Here is a 13,426-nt window from a genome sequence, read left to right on the forward strand (position 1 = left end):
ATGCTGTCGTCACTGGGCTACGTGCCTCTTGAGGGTCCCTGAAAAGGCTCTCCTAGTGACAGTGTGGTGCGGCTGGTCTGCCCCTGCCTCGGGACAAGGTCTCTCAAGAGCAAGTCAGACCGCCCACTCAGAAGTCCTCAGGGGGCAGCCAGAGGGACCGCAAGGCCTACAGTGCCCATGTTTACGGGGGGCGAGGGGCTCTGGTCAGTGTGTTCTGGAAATGCCCACCGTAGACCTCCTGGTCTCTGCAGGCCCAGCTCTGCGGGTGACCCTCCCAGTCCCCGCCTCTGGCTGCACCGGCCGGGGCTGGAATTCTGAAGTGGGTCTCTGAGAAGCAGAGGCGGGACCGAGCAGGAGGGCACGTCCCCCAGAGCCGTGCTGTGCTTGCCCAGGCCCCCTGAACCCTGCTTTAGACAATGACCGATGGGGACACAGGAGCCTTGCTCTGTCCCTGAGCGGACGCATCTCACGCACTTGGGGGGCTGCTGGGGGCCCCGCGGGACCGTCTCACCTCGTAGGTTCATGGCAGCCAAGCGCTCCACCAGGATGTGGGACAGAAAGCTCTCCATCCCATAGAAGAAGAAGCCGCTGCAGCTGCCCAGGAGCTGCTCCCACTCGGCCTGGCTGCGGAGGGAAGCAGGGTGCCCGGCGGGTGGGGCCGGAGGCAGGCAGCGGGAGTCAGGGTGCCCGGGGGTGCTGGGGCCCGGACCACATCTGGCGCAGGGCAGCAGGCCCGACAGACGTCAGGACGTGCTCTGAAAGCACAGCCTGCCCTGCGCTCCTCACTCCCCGCCCCACCCCTGCCAGGACAAGGCTAACGTCCACCGTCCTGGAGCAGCGTCCACCTCCGTCTCGGGTTCTAGCCCCGGTTCTCCCGAGAACGGACCTCGGGTGCCCGCAACGCTCTCTCCTCTCGCTGAGCAGTGGCTCTGGAAAGGGCTGGAGGGACTCTTCCCTGATGGCCAACCACCCCCAGGTTTCCGAGAAAACGCCGGGGGGGGGGCGGGGGGGTCCCGCCCCCAGCAGGCCCCGCCCCCAGCAGGCCCCGCCCCTCCCGCAGGCCCCGCCCGCGCGCCCCTCTGCCCTTCTCCAGCAGGCCCCTCTGCAATGCTGCCCCTTCTCCACTCACAGGCCCCGCCCACTCAGGCCCCGCCCACAGCCCCGCCTCTTCTCCCACAGCCCCGCCCCCCATGGGCCCCGCCCTTCCCTCCCGCAGCCCCGCCCCATGGGGGCCCCACCTTCTCTCTCGCAGTCCACAGTCCGGCAGTCCGTCCCTCTCTAGCAGGCTCTCCCTCACACACACCCCTCCACCCCTCCCACCTCCCCACGCCCCTCTGCAAGTCTCGAGTCCGAAAGCCGGGGGCACGCCCTGCACTGGACTGGCTGGGGGACCCCGGGACAGCAGCACACTCCAGGGGCCAGGCCCTCGTCTGTGAAGCGGGGCGGGGGCAGTGAGGCCTCCATGCAGGCGCCTTGAGGACCGAGGAGCCTGCTGTGTGACCGAGGAAGGCCAGACACTGGGCTCCTCTGCGGATGGGGTGGGGGGTGGGGGGAGTTGACAGGACAGAATGGGGGTCAGGGTGGGGGGAGCCTGAGGGAGGGAGGAAGGGGGGCGGAGGACAGCAGTCCCCACCGTGTGCGCAGCACCCCCAGCTAGCTCCCGTGGACCTGCAGGACCGTGTCCCCAGACGCCCCGACACCAACCTGGGGACGTGCTTGCTTCCCAGATGCCCCTCCCAGAGCGCAGTGAGCGAGTCTCGGTGTCTTTCCAAGATGTCCCGGGTGACGAAGACAGGAGTCAGCTTTTCTGCAGCAGGAAAACATGGGAGCTCGTCTCTCAGGGGGACTCGGAGGGGTGGGCAGCAGGCAGCCCCTGGCGTGGCCCCTGGCGTGGAGATCCCAGACGTGCTGGAGTCGGTCTGGTGCTTGTGCAAATGCCCGTGCGCCTTCCCTCCTTGGTAAAGAGATTTTACACTTGATCTTGGCCAAAAGGCCGAGAAGTGATGGAAAGAAATTTTAAAAACCCGTTTAGAAAAGAAGAACCACAGGAATTAGACACTCAGGCTGCGGAGGGTGGGGGGTTTCCGGCTCTGGGAAGGGGGCGGCGTACCTCACTTCAGGGTTCACTTTTCCTACCGTATCGTCCTGACTTGGCTGTGATGGCCACAGGCCACAGGACCCCACTGCCCCCACCTCCCGTGGTCCGTGGAATGGGAGGCAGCCGAGGGCAGAGCCCGGAGGGTGCCATGTGGCATGTGTGTGCGCATGTGTGTGCGCATGTGTGTGCCCATGTGTGTGCGCGTCGAGGGCCCGCGGAGGCGCTCACCGATGCCCCGCGCCTCCTCGTAGGGGTCCACGACGACTAGGTCTGGGTTAAGGAGAAACAGCGCTCGCCCCGGGGTGTCCCGGGCAGCGGGACCATAAAGGATACACTTGAAGTTGTCCGTGTCCACGAGGACGCAGTCATGGGGGAGGAGCCGGGGCGGGGCGTCCTGCACCAGAGACAAGGGTCGTTGGAGGCCTGCGTCCTGGTGGGGGCCCCGCCCCCCACGCCCGCCTGCCACCTTCTGTCCCTTCTTCGCGGGGCTCCTCTTCCGGCCTCGGCCTTCCTTCCTCACGGCCCCCTCGGCTGTGGACAGCAGAAAAAGGGGGTGTCTGGGGCTGGCACAGGAGGTAGCACCAGCATTCTGAACACATGAAATGCCCCTGAACGGTTCACTTTATTTTTTTTTCTTAAGATTTTATTTATTTATTTGACAGACAGAGATCACAAGCAGGCAGAGAGACAGGCAGAGAGAGAGGAGGAAGCAGGCTCCCCGCTGAGCAGAGAGCCCGATGCGGGGCTCGATCCCAGGACCCTGAGATCATGACCTGAGCCGAAGGCAGAGGCTTCAACCCACTGAGCCACCCAGACGCCCCTGAACGGTTCACTTTAAAATGGTTAATTTTTTCACCTTAATAGAAAAATGCATAAAGTGGTGAGAACAACTGGCTTTCAGGTTCGTAAAGCCAAGAGAGCCGGAGTTTCTGAAACATGAAGGCGCGCTGCGCCCGGGGCAGAACAGTCACCGGAGGCCCCGCGGCCGGCCTGGCTGTCTGTTCGGCCAGCGCGCCCGCGGCGGCCCGGTCAGAGGCCCCGGGCGCAGCGGCTCCTGTGCCTGCTGCTGCGGACGTGAACGTCTCTGTTCCACGGCTGCCGGATTCTGCGGCAAGATCGCGGTGGGCCCCAAACCCAGGACAGTTCCTCCTTCCGCCCCCGCCGCTCCTTTCTGCGGGGGCAGCTCCCTGGCTGTGCCATCGGCCCCGGGTCTGCACGGGCTTCCCCGGGGCGCGGTGTGTTCCATGTGTCCCGCTCGCGGGACATGCCTGTCACGAACGCACACATCGACCCGCTGCTCTCCCCCTGCAGCGACGGCCCCATAGACGTCCGCATCCCCGTAACCCGATGTGACGACCCGGGTGAGCTCTTGAGGGCAGGCTGGGCGGCGCGAGTTCTGTTTTTCTTTCTTGTGCTGCCCTTGGCCGTTTGGGTGTCGGGGCCGACAGACGCCGAGGATGGGTTGGCCTCTTCCCTCCTCTCAGGGCTGTCTGTGGAGACTGATGGGAACGGTTTCTGGAAAGTCTGACGATCTCAAAGGAGCAGCTCTGCCTTCTCCCTTCCGGCTGGTTCCGAGAACACAGGCTTTTCCCTCTTGAGTCTGGGAGCAGGACTTGGTCCGCTTTGCCTCAGGGTGCGAATACGCTGTCCTCAGGGCTCTTAGGGTCTCGTAAGTCTCTGACGCATCGTGGAGCTGGTGTCTTTTCATTCCTAACTTTGTGTATTTGTGCCCCATCTGCTTTTTTTCTTGGTCATTCTTACCAGAATGTGTCTATTTGACGAGTTTTTAAAACTGTTTATTTCCAGATGCCTGGCGGGGGCTCCGTCGTTAAGCCTCTGCCCTCGGCTCACGTCATGATCCCGGGGCCCTGCCCTGCGGTGGGCCGCTCCTTGCTTCAGATGCTACTGGGATCCTGGGATCGCGTCCCGCATCGGGCTCCCCGCTCGGTGGGGAGTCTGCTGCTCCCGCCCCTCCCCCCACTAGTGCTCTCTCCCTCTCTGTCAAACAAATAATGTATTTTTTAAAGATGCATACTGCTTGTTTGCTGTTGTCTGCTCGCGTGCTCATTGCACACGTCCCCTGCTTTCTTGGGGTCTTTCTCCCGTTTCGTCTGCCGTCCTGGCTCCAGCTGCGGGGGCCGGGCCTCGGCTCGCGCGCCTCCAGCCCCCCCTGCTCTGACACAAACGTCCGGAGCTGTGCGGCCCTTCGCACCTGCTGCTCTAACGCCGGTCTCGGGCTTCCTGTGGTCACGTCTCCTGAGTCCCGGGAGACCAGCAGAAGCCGGTTTCTAAGTTTGCAGGCACCTCGGCCTCCTGGTAGTGGCTTCTGTCCTGCGGCGGCTGTGGCGGGGCTGCTGAGCGCCCTGGGCCGGGCAGACGGAGAACGTCCCAGTTGCTGTGCGGCTCCCGTGTCTGTCTGTCCAGGCCCGGCTCAGACTCTCCGCTTCCCGCCGTTTGTGCGGCCGGCCGGACGTGCGGGTGAGTGCGGTCTACCCCAGCGGGCCGGGCCGCCCGTCCTGCCCTGGGCGTGGGCCGCTCCTTGCGTCAGACGCTGTGAGGCGCAGCGCGTTTATCCTGCTGGTGACCCGACCTCGGCACCCGGGAATGAGCCCAGCCCTGACCGAGCGCCCGTGGTCGGTCTGTTTCACACGACGGCCTCGTCACGCGCGGTCACGGAGCCTGGTGTGGCCGCGTGCTGACTTCTGACCCGCGTGGACTCATCCCACCACGCTGCCCTTTGACTTTTAGTCTTCCCCCGGGTCCTCTCGCTGGCCACTGGGCGAGGTGTCCGCATCGCTTGTTCTCCTGCCGGTTTCCTCTGTTGGTCTGGCGTTCAAACACCGGTTCTGTCTCTGGTGGTTCTCCTGAAAGACCTACTGGGAACGTTTCACCCTCAAACATGCCTGCGGCCAGAGCAGCTTCAGCCTCGGGGTGCGCAGGGCCCTCGGCGCTTGGCGACGCGTGCAGACCCTGAGCTCACACTTGGCCGGCATTTCCCGTGGCTGCTGCAACAAATTCCCCCACACGTGTGGTGTCCCACAGACCTGGAGGTCAGGGTCGAACGGGGTCCCCCTGGGCGACAATCAGGGTGTGGGTGCGGCGCTGGGGAGAATCGGGTTCGGTCTCCTGCAGCCTCTGATGGCCACGGCGGGGCCTCCCCGTCCTTAGAGGCAGCAGCCCAGCCTCCTCCCGAGTCTCCGCGACCCTCCTGCCTCCATCTTGGGAGGAGCCGGTGCCGTCCTCGGGGCTCCGGGCTCATCTAGGACGCGCTCCCGTGCCAGCCCGGCCCCGGGTCCCACGCCCAGATTGCAGCAAACAGGAGGTGCACGTCCAGGCCACCAGGCCTCTCCCCGTCCCGGGGTGGCTCTTCTCTGCCGCGGCCGCCAGCCCTGGCCACGCGGAGCTGAGGAGAAAGGATACTCCGGTCCAGGGCGCTTGCGCGCGGAGAAAGGGAGCCGCTCCTCCCGCTGTGGGCCGGGGGGGAACAGACGCACTCGTGCGCGTCGTGGGGAGGAGCTTCATGGCCGCGAAGTAAGAAAACAAGTTTTAAAAAGGCCCAAAGCGCCAGCAAGTGAGAGGAAGTTGATACTTTGGCTCTATTAGAACCTCGTGCTGGACCACATGGGCCCGTGAGCGGACGAGCTAGAGCGCGAGGCGGCCTCTGTCCCTCACTTAAATAAGAAGAAGCTCCATAGGGAAACCACGGAGCCCCACAAACCGAAAAGAACAAAAACCAGACAACTGGCAAAACTTGGCCCTAGACGCGGACACGAGCAAGTCTGCAACGTAGCCCGGAACGTGAGGCGGCGTGTTGCCGTCCTGTTGTCTCAGGGGGTCTCGGACCCCGCGAGCTGCCCCGCGGAGGGCCCTCCCTGCTGGCCGCGGCCGGCCCCGTCCGAGGAGGGCACGCGCCGCCGACCGTCCGCCGGGCCCGCCGCTCTTCGGGCCCTCCTCCCTCTTCCTGCCGTTTCCACCTTCTCCTGAGCTTTGTGCTCCCCTCGCCTTCACGGTGTGGGGCAGGAGGCTGTCGCTCGCCGCCGGGCTGTCTCCGTCCGAAGTCGGGGTCTCTCCTGCCCTCGCTTCTGCGTGGCCCGTGGCTGCTGCCGAGCTCTCGTCCCTCTGAGCACCTGCCCCGGACTCTCCTCTCCGCTGCCTCTGTCTGGGGTTTATGGAAACTCCTGGACACATGGGCTTATGGTTTTCATCAGATCGGGGTGGGGGGACACTGGCCATTACTAATTCCTGTGTCCCCCTCCGAGGGCTCTGACGCCAGGTGGTCAGCTCCTCTGGGCGCACGGCCCGTCCTCCGTGAGTCGGCCGTGTTCTCAGGGACCGGGCTCCACGCGGCCTGTCCTCCGCTGTCCGAAACCCACGCTCTACGTATTCTGGTCTTCACTTGTCCCGCCGGACGGCAAATTCGGTCCCTGTTACCTCCTCCTGATGGAAGCCAAAGTCCAAGCTAGTTGTCTTTAGCCGAGCAGCAGCCCGCACAGAGCACAGGCGACCGGCACTGGGCACGTGGGCGCGAACAGCCCCCGGGACACGCACGGTCAGCCCGAGGGCGCGGCTGCCCCCGGCCTGAGTGTCCTCCGTCTCCTGGTGCTCTCCCTCACCGCCTGGGAAAGGAGGAGCCCTCTGGTGGGTCGCACCCGTCCCCGCCATCCGAGCAGAGGTGTTTGAGGCAACAACAACGTGTTGTGTCCCCTTCAGCTTTTGCCCCTCGCAGACACTGGGCGCACGGCAGGGGCTCTCTGACCACCTGCGAGCAGACGAGGGCCTGGAAAGGAGCGGGACAAGCGGCGTCTGACAGGAGCGCACGCGAGGCACTTCAGACGAGGCCGGACAGACGGTCAGTGTGAGTGTGGCCCGGGGCGCCCCTTACCTGTCTCCTCCTTACGGAGGCGGTTGCACAGCATCTGCAGGGAGAAGTCTCGGGACAGAGCGGAGACCGTCCCCTCCTCGAACACGGGAAGACCTTCCAGCGGCAGCTCCAGGAGATGCTTGTCCACAACTAGGATGACGCTGTCTGCGGCGTCGAGCTGAACTGTGGACGGGAGACACCAGCTACAAAGGCAGCAGGAGACATGCTCCCTCGGACGGGCAAGCCCCTGGGTGGGTCTGTCTGGGTCCGTCTGTCCGCAGGGCAGCAGCTGGGTCGTACACACAGGAAAATTCTGGGCTGGGCTCGGCCTGTGAGGAGTAGGGCCTGGGGTGCGCCCGGACTCTCTGGGGGGGATGGACACTGGTTCAGGCCGAGTCACAGCTCAGACCCAGGCAGGGCCCAGGTCACAGGGCCATTGCGTCCTCCGTGTTTCGAGGACCTGCCCCCCATGGGGCAGCCAGTTCCCAGGGCAGGTCTAGGAATGTCATGACTCCTCCCAACCTCGGAGCCCCCCTTTCAAAGAATGAAGACATAAGCTAAAGGACTTGCACCCCGCGATGTGGCAGGTTCTCCAGGGGCCATGCAGCCCGTGGAGGAGCTCTCGGACCCTCCCGGCCTGGGGGAAGCCGGCTCTTTGTGGCAGGTGTAAGGGGACAAGGGGACTGGATTCACTGTACGTACTAAGTAAAAGCAAATCACTTCAGAGTGATCAGAGGCCTTAATCTCGGGGATCTTTAGGGCAGAATCTCATTCACGAAAGTGGTCTCAGGTGGGCAGACTCTGGCCCCTCACCCTCAGGGCCGGCCCCAGGAGGCGGGGCCCCGGTGTGGGACCTGGAGCGGCCGTGTCTGGGGCGTGCTGTTGGCCCGAAGCCACCGCCAGGTGCTTTTGGGAATCAAAACACCCTTGGATAGAGCAGCCCGCCTGTCCCTTCTACTGAATAATTCCGTGGGGGCGACAGAAAATCAACCAATGAAAATGCCCTTGAGAAAGTGATTTATAAAATGGCAGGTGCCAGGCTGAGTGCCTGAACCCGCACGGACAGGCCACAGCCCAGCCGCGGCGGCACCGGGCACAGCTTCCCTCAAGGTCAGCGGATCGCGCACACAGCAGCTCTCGGCCCCTCGTGTCCTCTGGGCTGCGCACCCTCAGGATGAGCTGGGCAGCCGGACAGCAGACCAACAGCAACACGGCCACTGCCACTTCCCCAGGAAGGGCGAACACGCCGGGGTCGGCGGGGCTGTGGGCAGCGGCCCCAGCCCCCACACGGGGGACCTCCCACCTCTCCGGGAGCCCCTCTGGGGAGGCCTGTTCCCATTCTGCCTGGGCTCTCCCAGAGGGACGGGCAAATCCCAGCCCAAGTTCTCCAGCAGAAGCTCCCCTCGGGCCCCCACTCACCGTGGGACAGAGACACTTTCCTTTCCTTGTCTTTGCCCTTTGATTTCCCGTGGGAATCTGCAGCGGCCGTGGGAATCTGTGTCCTGGAAGTCAAAGGCACGTCCTCAGGTTCTTACAAACATGTAAACATCACACGTACTAAGAACAGGGGGAACATCAGGGCAGTGAGTGCCACGAGGCCCTTTCTGTGGCTCACTCTTGGGGACAGGTCTCCCTGCGCTGGGGGCCAGTGGTAACGGCACACGCGGGAACAAACGGGGCTCAGGGTAGTCTCCGACCTCCTGGCAAGTCTCAAAACTACCACGTGCCCAAGCCCCCCAACTCCTTCTCTACCGAACCTGAATCACAGGGGCTCGGGACCTGGGCCGTACCCCCCACAGCCCCCGGCAGCAGCAGCTGAGGGGACCAGAGTGGCCAGGACGCGCCCCCAGAGAAGACTTGGAGCAGCACAAGGGCTTGATCCCTACGACAGAGGGTCCCAAGTCGGGAATCGTGGATGTGCGACTGCATGGCCTGACTCAGCTTCACGACGTCCAAGGCTCAGATGTCCACGTGGGAACAGCGTCCCCATCCCACAGCCGGCTCCTCCCAGGATTCAGGGAGGCAGCAGAGGAGGCCTGCAGGCTGAGCCCCCCCCCCTGTCCGCCCCGGCTCCCAGGCACCCTATCCCTGACTGCCCCCACCATTTCAAGGCCCTGCTGGGGACAGATGGTGGCCCTCCTGTCTGTCCCAAGAAGGTTGCCAACTCGGGGCCCGAAGCCCACCCCGAATCAGGAGATGTGGCCGGCCCCTCCCTCGCCCCCCGCAGACCCTGCCCTCGGAGCTGGCAGCCCACAGCACCTGGTCTCAGGGCAGCTGAGCACGGGGAACAGCGGCCTCAGGTAATCCTCCACGGACGCGAGGACGTCACTGAATCGCTGCAGAGACCGTCCTTCCCTTTCTGGGCGCGCACTTTCCAATTCCTGTGCCAACCCCGACGTCACCCCGGGATCAGGAGCGTCTGAGGGCGGGGGAGGGGGCTCATAACCCCCCACCCGGGTAGAGCAGAGCATGGGAAGGGCCCTGCGGACCCTCGAACCTGCCCTTCCCCCCAAAACCTGGGCTCCCTGCACCCCCTGCCTGCTCCATGATCAGGGCCCACCCGAGCCCCCACAGACTGAGCTCCTCGCCGGCGCTGCCTGCCGGCTCCTCCGCGAGGCCCCCGCCCCCCGCCTGGCGTGTCTGCGGACACCGGGAGGAGGCCAGCTCAAGCGTTCCGAGAGCCGGCTACGTGAGGGAACCCCCACCTGGGCGTCCAGCAGGGCGGGGTCTGGATGGCCGGTGCCACTCGCCTAGCCCTCCCTGCCACACCCTGCAGCAGCCAGACCGGGACCGGCCCCTGCACTGTGGCCGCGGCACCCCGGGAGTTGGGCTCAGGGGCCTCACCATGCCCGAGCTGGGAGCCGGGTCTTCGTTGCTGACCTCGGCCATCTCCCTGCACCGCTGGGCACCGGCCAATAGGCAGGAGAGGGTGTCTGGATTCACGGCCACCCGTGCCACCTGGCAAGAGCCTGTGGAGAGCGACACCCTCCTGTCCCCACACCACGGCCTCACGGACCGCCCTCGGGCAGAGGACAGCACGGGGGTGTGCATGAGCACGGGGAGCGGGAAGCGTGAGCGGAGGGCGGGCACGCGGCTGCTCCACGGGAGAAGAAGGTCCCGGCTGTGGACAGGGCTGGCTCGGGGGCGCTCGTGAGGGCGGGCAGAAGCGGGGACACAGACGCATGTCTCCGTTCCACAGCCTCCACCGCTTTACATGAAACGTTAAGTGGAATTATATGCCTGAGACGTAAGGAGGAAAGTGGGAATGTGTGGTTTGGGGAGAGGAAATCCTGGAGGGGGGAGGGGCAGCCGCTCCGTGTCTGTGCGCCACCGGCCCCAGCTGCGGGGGTCCAGGAAGCACCACCCCGCCTCCCTCCTGTCTCTCATGGGCTCAACAACCCCACACAAGCATAGGAAGGGCTGGGCCCCAAGTGTGGGTCGTGGACCCGCCTGCAGCATGTGTCCCGGGGCCGCGCGCCCCCGGGCGGCAGAGGCGGCAGAACTCACCGCCCACTTGCAGCAACTTCCCTTTGGCCGCGGGAACCGGCCTGGGTCTCTCATAGGCAGCACAGTACAGAAGCGTCCTGTGGGCAGGACGCAGGGCAGGGTCACCAGACCGTGGGGTCCCAGACGAGCCCCAGAGATGCAGACTCAGTGAACCGCCTACCTCCATCCCGGCCGGAGCCCCGCCCCAGGATTGCTGCGGCCACGTCGCGGACACAGGCCCATCCGGACTGTGCCCGGCAAGCCTTCCGCCCCACGGTGACTGTGGCCTTCAGTCGCCGCACGAGCGCCATGCTGCGGACCGCAGGTGCCAGCCTGGCCTCGCCCGGGGCCGTGCTGCCCCACCCATCTCGGCTGGGCGCCTCGGCCAGCCTGGGGGGGTCCTTCGGTCCACCCCAACATGCCCTCCCGCCTGGCAGCCCCGGTGCCGGGTTCGCGCCCACCGCCAGATGTGCTAGCAGGGTGGGGAGCGGCCCCAGAGCGGGGCGGGAAGGCGCACCTGTCCGGCGAGTGCTGCAGAGTGAGGACCCGAAAGCTGGGTGGGATTTCGTTCAGGAGGGTCAAGTGCTGCTCTGTGACCCTGAGATTCTGCCAAGCCTGTGGGTGACCGGCAGCAATCACTGACCGTGCCGGTGCAGGCCCCTTGCCGAGAAGTCCGCAGAGGCTCTGTGCAGGGGGCGGGGCGCTCAGACCGGGTGCTCCCTGGCTGCCACAGGGGGCAGAAGGCGCGCCAGGAATCCCTCCCGGGTCTCCTGCACAAAGCTGACCTGCGGGCGCCGGTGAGCCTGAGAGCCCCAGCAAGCAGCAGCGGGAAGCCTGTCCGGCCTGCTCGAGCCCTCCCTCCGTCCTCTGCCCGTGCCCCGAGCGCCCCAGGTGACACGCGCAGGGCCCCCTGCCTTCTGCGCCGTGGCCCCGCAGCCCTCCCGGAGCAGCCACCGCACCCCCAAGCACAGCTCCCCACTTGCCGATGAAACCAGCTTTGCGTTTGCAAGTGTGCTGGGGGCCGCACCGTGTCCTCGCCCAAAACCCTCAGCGGCAGCGCCCGTCAGCGCGGAGAAGCCGGGGGTCGGGGGTCGCAGGCGCAGAGTCCTGGGCTATCCATGCGCATCCATGGCCTGTGTCCACTCCTGGCCATGTCTGCTTTGGCCGAAGCCACTGGACGGGCCCTGGGGACTGGGGAGCACCTGTGCAGGGGGCAGGCCGCCCGCCGGCGTGCCGAGGCTCTTCCATCCTGCGCCCGCTGGTGCCGCCGCACGGGCCCGTGGCAGCTGTCCGGGTGGCCCGGCGGTGACTGAAGCCACCTTCCTCTGGGCACTTCCCTGGGTACTAATGAAGCTGGGCGCCGTTCGGAATGTTTACGGACCTTTTGCTATCTTTTGGGACGTTCCCGTCTGTGGGAGCGTCTGTCTTACTCTTATCGAAGGGAGAACAGAACACGTGTTCCGAGAGTCCCTTCGGGGGTTCGCTCATTGTTTAGGTTTTTATTTTAACTGCAGTACGGCTGACACAGTGTTGTATGAGTCTCAGGTGCACAGCATCATGGCCCAGCACTTGCACACGTCTCCCGAGCTCAGCACAAGGGCACGCCTCCATCCCGTCACCTAACCGTCCCCCCAACTCCCCGCTGGTGACCATCAGCCCATTCTTTAGAGTTAACAGTCTGTCCCTTGGCTCGTCTTTTTCTGTCGGGTCATTTTGTTTCTAAATTCCACATATGGGTGAAATCCTATGGCATCTGTTTTTCTCTGACTTCCTTTGCTTAGCACAACACTGTCTAGCCCCATCCTTGTCATTGTAAAGGGCGAGATTTCATTCTCATGGCTTAATAATTCTCCACTGTACTCACAGACCCCTCTCCTTTCTCCGTTCATCAGTCAGGGGACCCTTGGGCGGCTTCCATCTCTCGTCTACTGTAAATAATGCTGCTAAAAACATCGGGGTTCGTGTGTCCCTTTGAATTGGTGTTTCTGTATTTCTTGGGTAAATAGCCCGTCGTGCAAGCCCTGGGTCATATGGAAGTGGTATCTGTAGTTCGTCTGCGGGACCTCCACACAGTGTTCCAGAGTGGCCACCAGCTCGCATTCTCATCAACAGTGTAGGTGGGTTCTCTTTCTCCACATCCTCATCGAGTGGGCTGGGATTTTTCTTTGCAGGGTTTTTAATGAAAGATTCAATTTCTTTAACAGATAATAAATTACTCAGATTTTCTGTTCTATCAGTTTTGGTAATTTGTATTTTTTGAGAAATTTCTCGATTCCATCCAGATTGTCCAACTTTGCTGGAGTATGGTTACATAGTACATGTCCTAATGGCTTTGGGAAGTCTGAAGGTGCTCCGTGATGTCTTTTTATCACTGATAGTGGAATTTTAGGTTTTCTTCCTTCCTTTCTTTCTTTTTCTTTCTCTTTCTCCTTTTCAGATCTTCTAAATGTTCATCAATTTCATTAGTCTTCTCTTTGGAGCGCTTCTACCACTGCTGGTGTCCTCTACCACTTGAATTCCATCGTTTCTATTGGGGTTCTTACTACCGTTTATTTTTCTTAGAGGTGTTCTTTTTTTTTTTTTTAAGATTTTTTTATTTATTTGTCAGAGAGAGAGAGCGCGAGCACAGGCAGACAGAAAGGCAGGCAGAGGCAGAGGGAGAAGCAGGCTCCCCGCCGAGCAAGGAGCCCGATGTGGGACTCGATCCCAGAATGCTGGGATCATGACCTGAGCCGAAGGCAGCTGCTTAACCAACTGAGCCACCCAGGCATCCCTCTTAGAGGTGTTCTTATTCTAGCTTCTAGAATTCAAAAACCAGATTACTGTTTGTGAGATTTTCTCCCTGTATTCAAGGCTGTATTTTTCCTCTAAGCCCTGCTTTAGATAAGTCTCATAGGTTTTGACATATGATATTTTCATTCTCTAAGTCAGCTTAAAATAGTTTCTAAATTTCATTGTGACTTCTCCTTTGACTGATGGAT

At 63.0% G+C, this 13,426-nt stretch overlaps 1 protein-coding gene across 1 annotated transcript in view; it reads right to left on the reverse strand.

Annotated features, from left to right (window-relative positions):
* CFAP46 (cilia and flagella associated protein 46) overlaps positions 1-13,426 on the reverse strand; it is an 87,472-nt gene that overhangs the window by 3,040 nt on the left and 71,006 nt on the right. Inside the window, 11 exon segments of the mRNA XM_082720011.1 lie at positions 512-624; positions 1,705-1,807; positions 2,327-2,362; positions 2,432-2,492; positions 2,565-2,629; positions 6,981-7,142; positions 8,379-8,461; positions 9,219-9,340; positions 9,804-9,928; positions 10,467-10,543; positions 10,963-11,060. Of these exon segments, the coding sequence (XP_082576137.1) occupies positions 512-624; positions 1,705-1,807; positions 2,327-2,362; positions 2,432-2,492; positions 2,565-2,629; positions 6,981-7,142; positions 8,379-8,461; positions 9,219-9,340; positions 9,804-9,928; positions 10,467-10,543; positions 10,963-11,060 (1,045 nt within the window).

The sequence above is a fragment of the Mustela nivalis genome, assembly GCF_964662115.1.
Source record: "Mustela nivalis genome assembly, chromosome: 2".
Taxonomy (NCBI): domain Eukaryota; kingdom Metazoa; phylum Chordata; class Mammalia; order Carnivora; family Mustelidae; genus Mustela; species Mustela nivalis.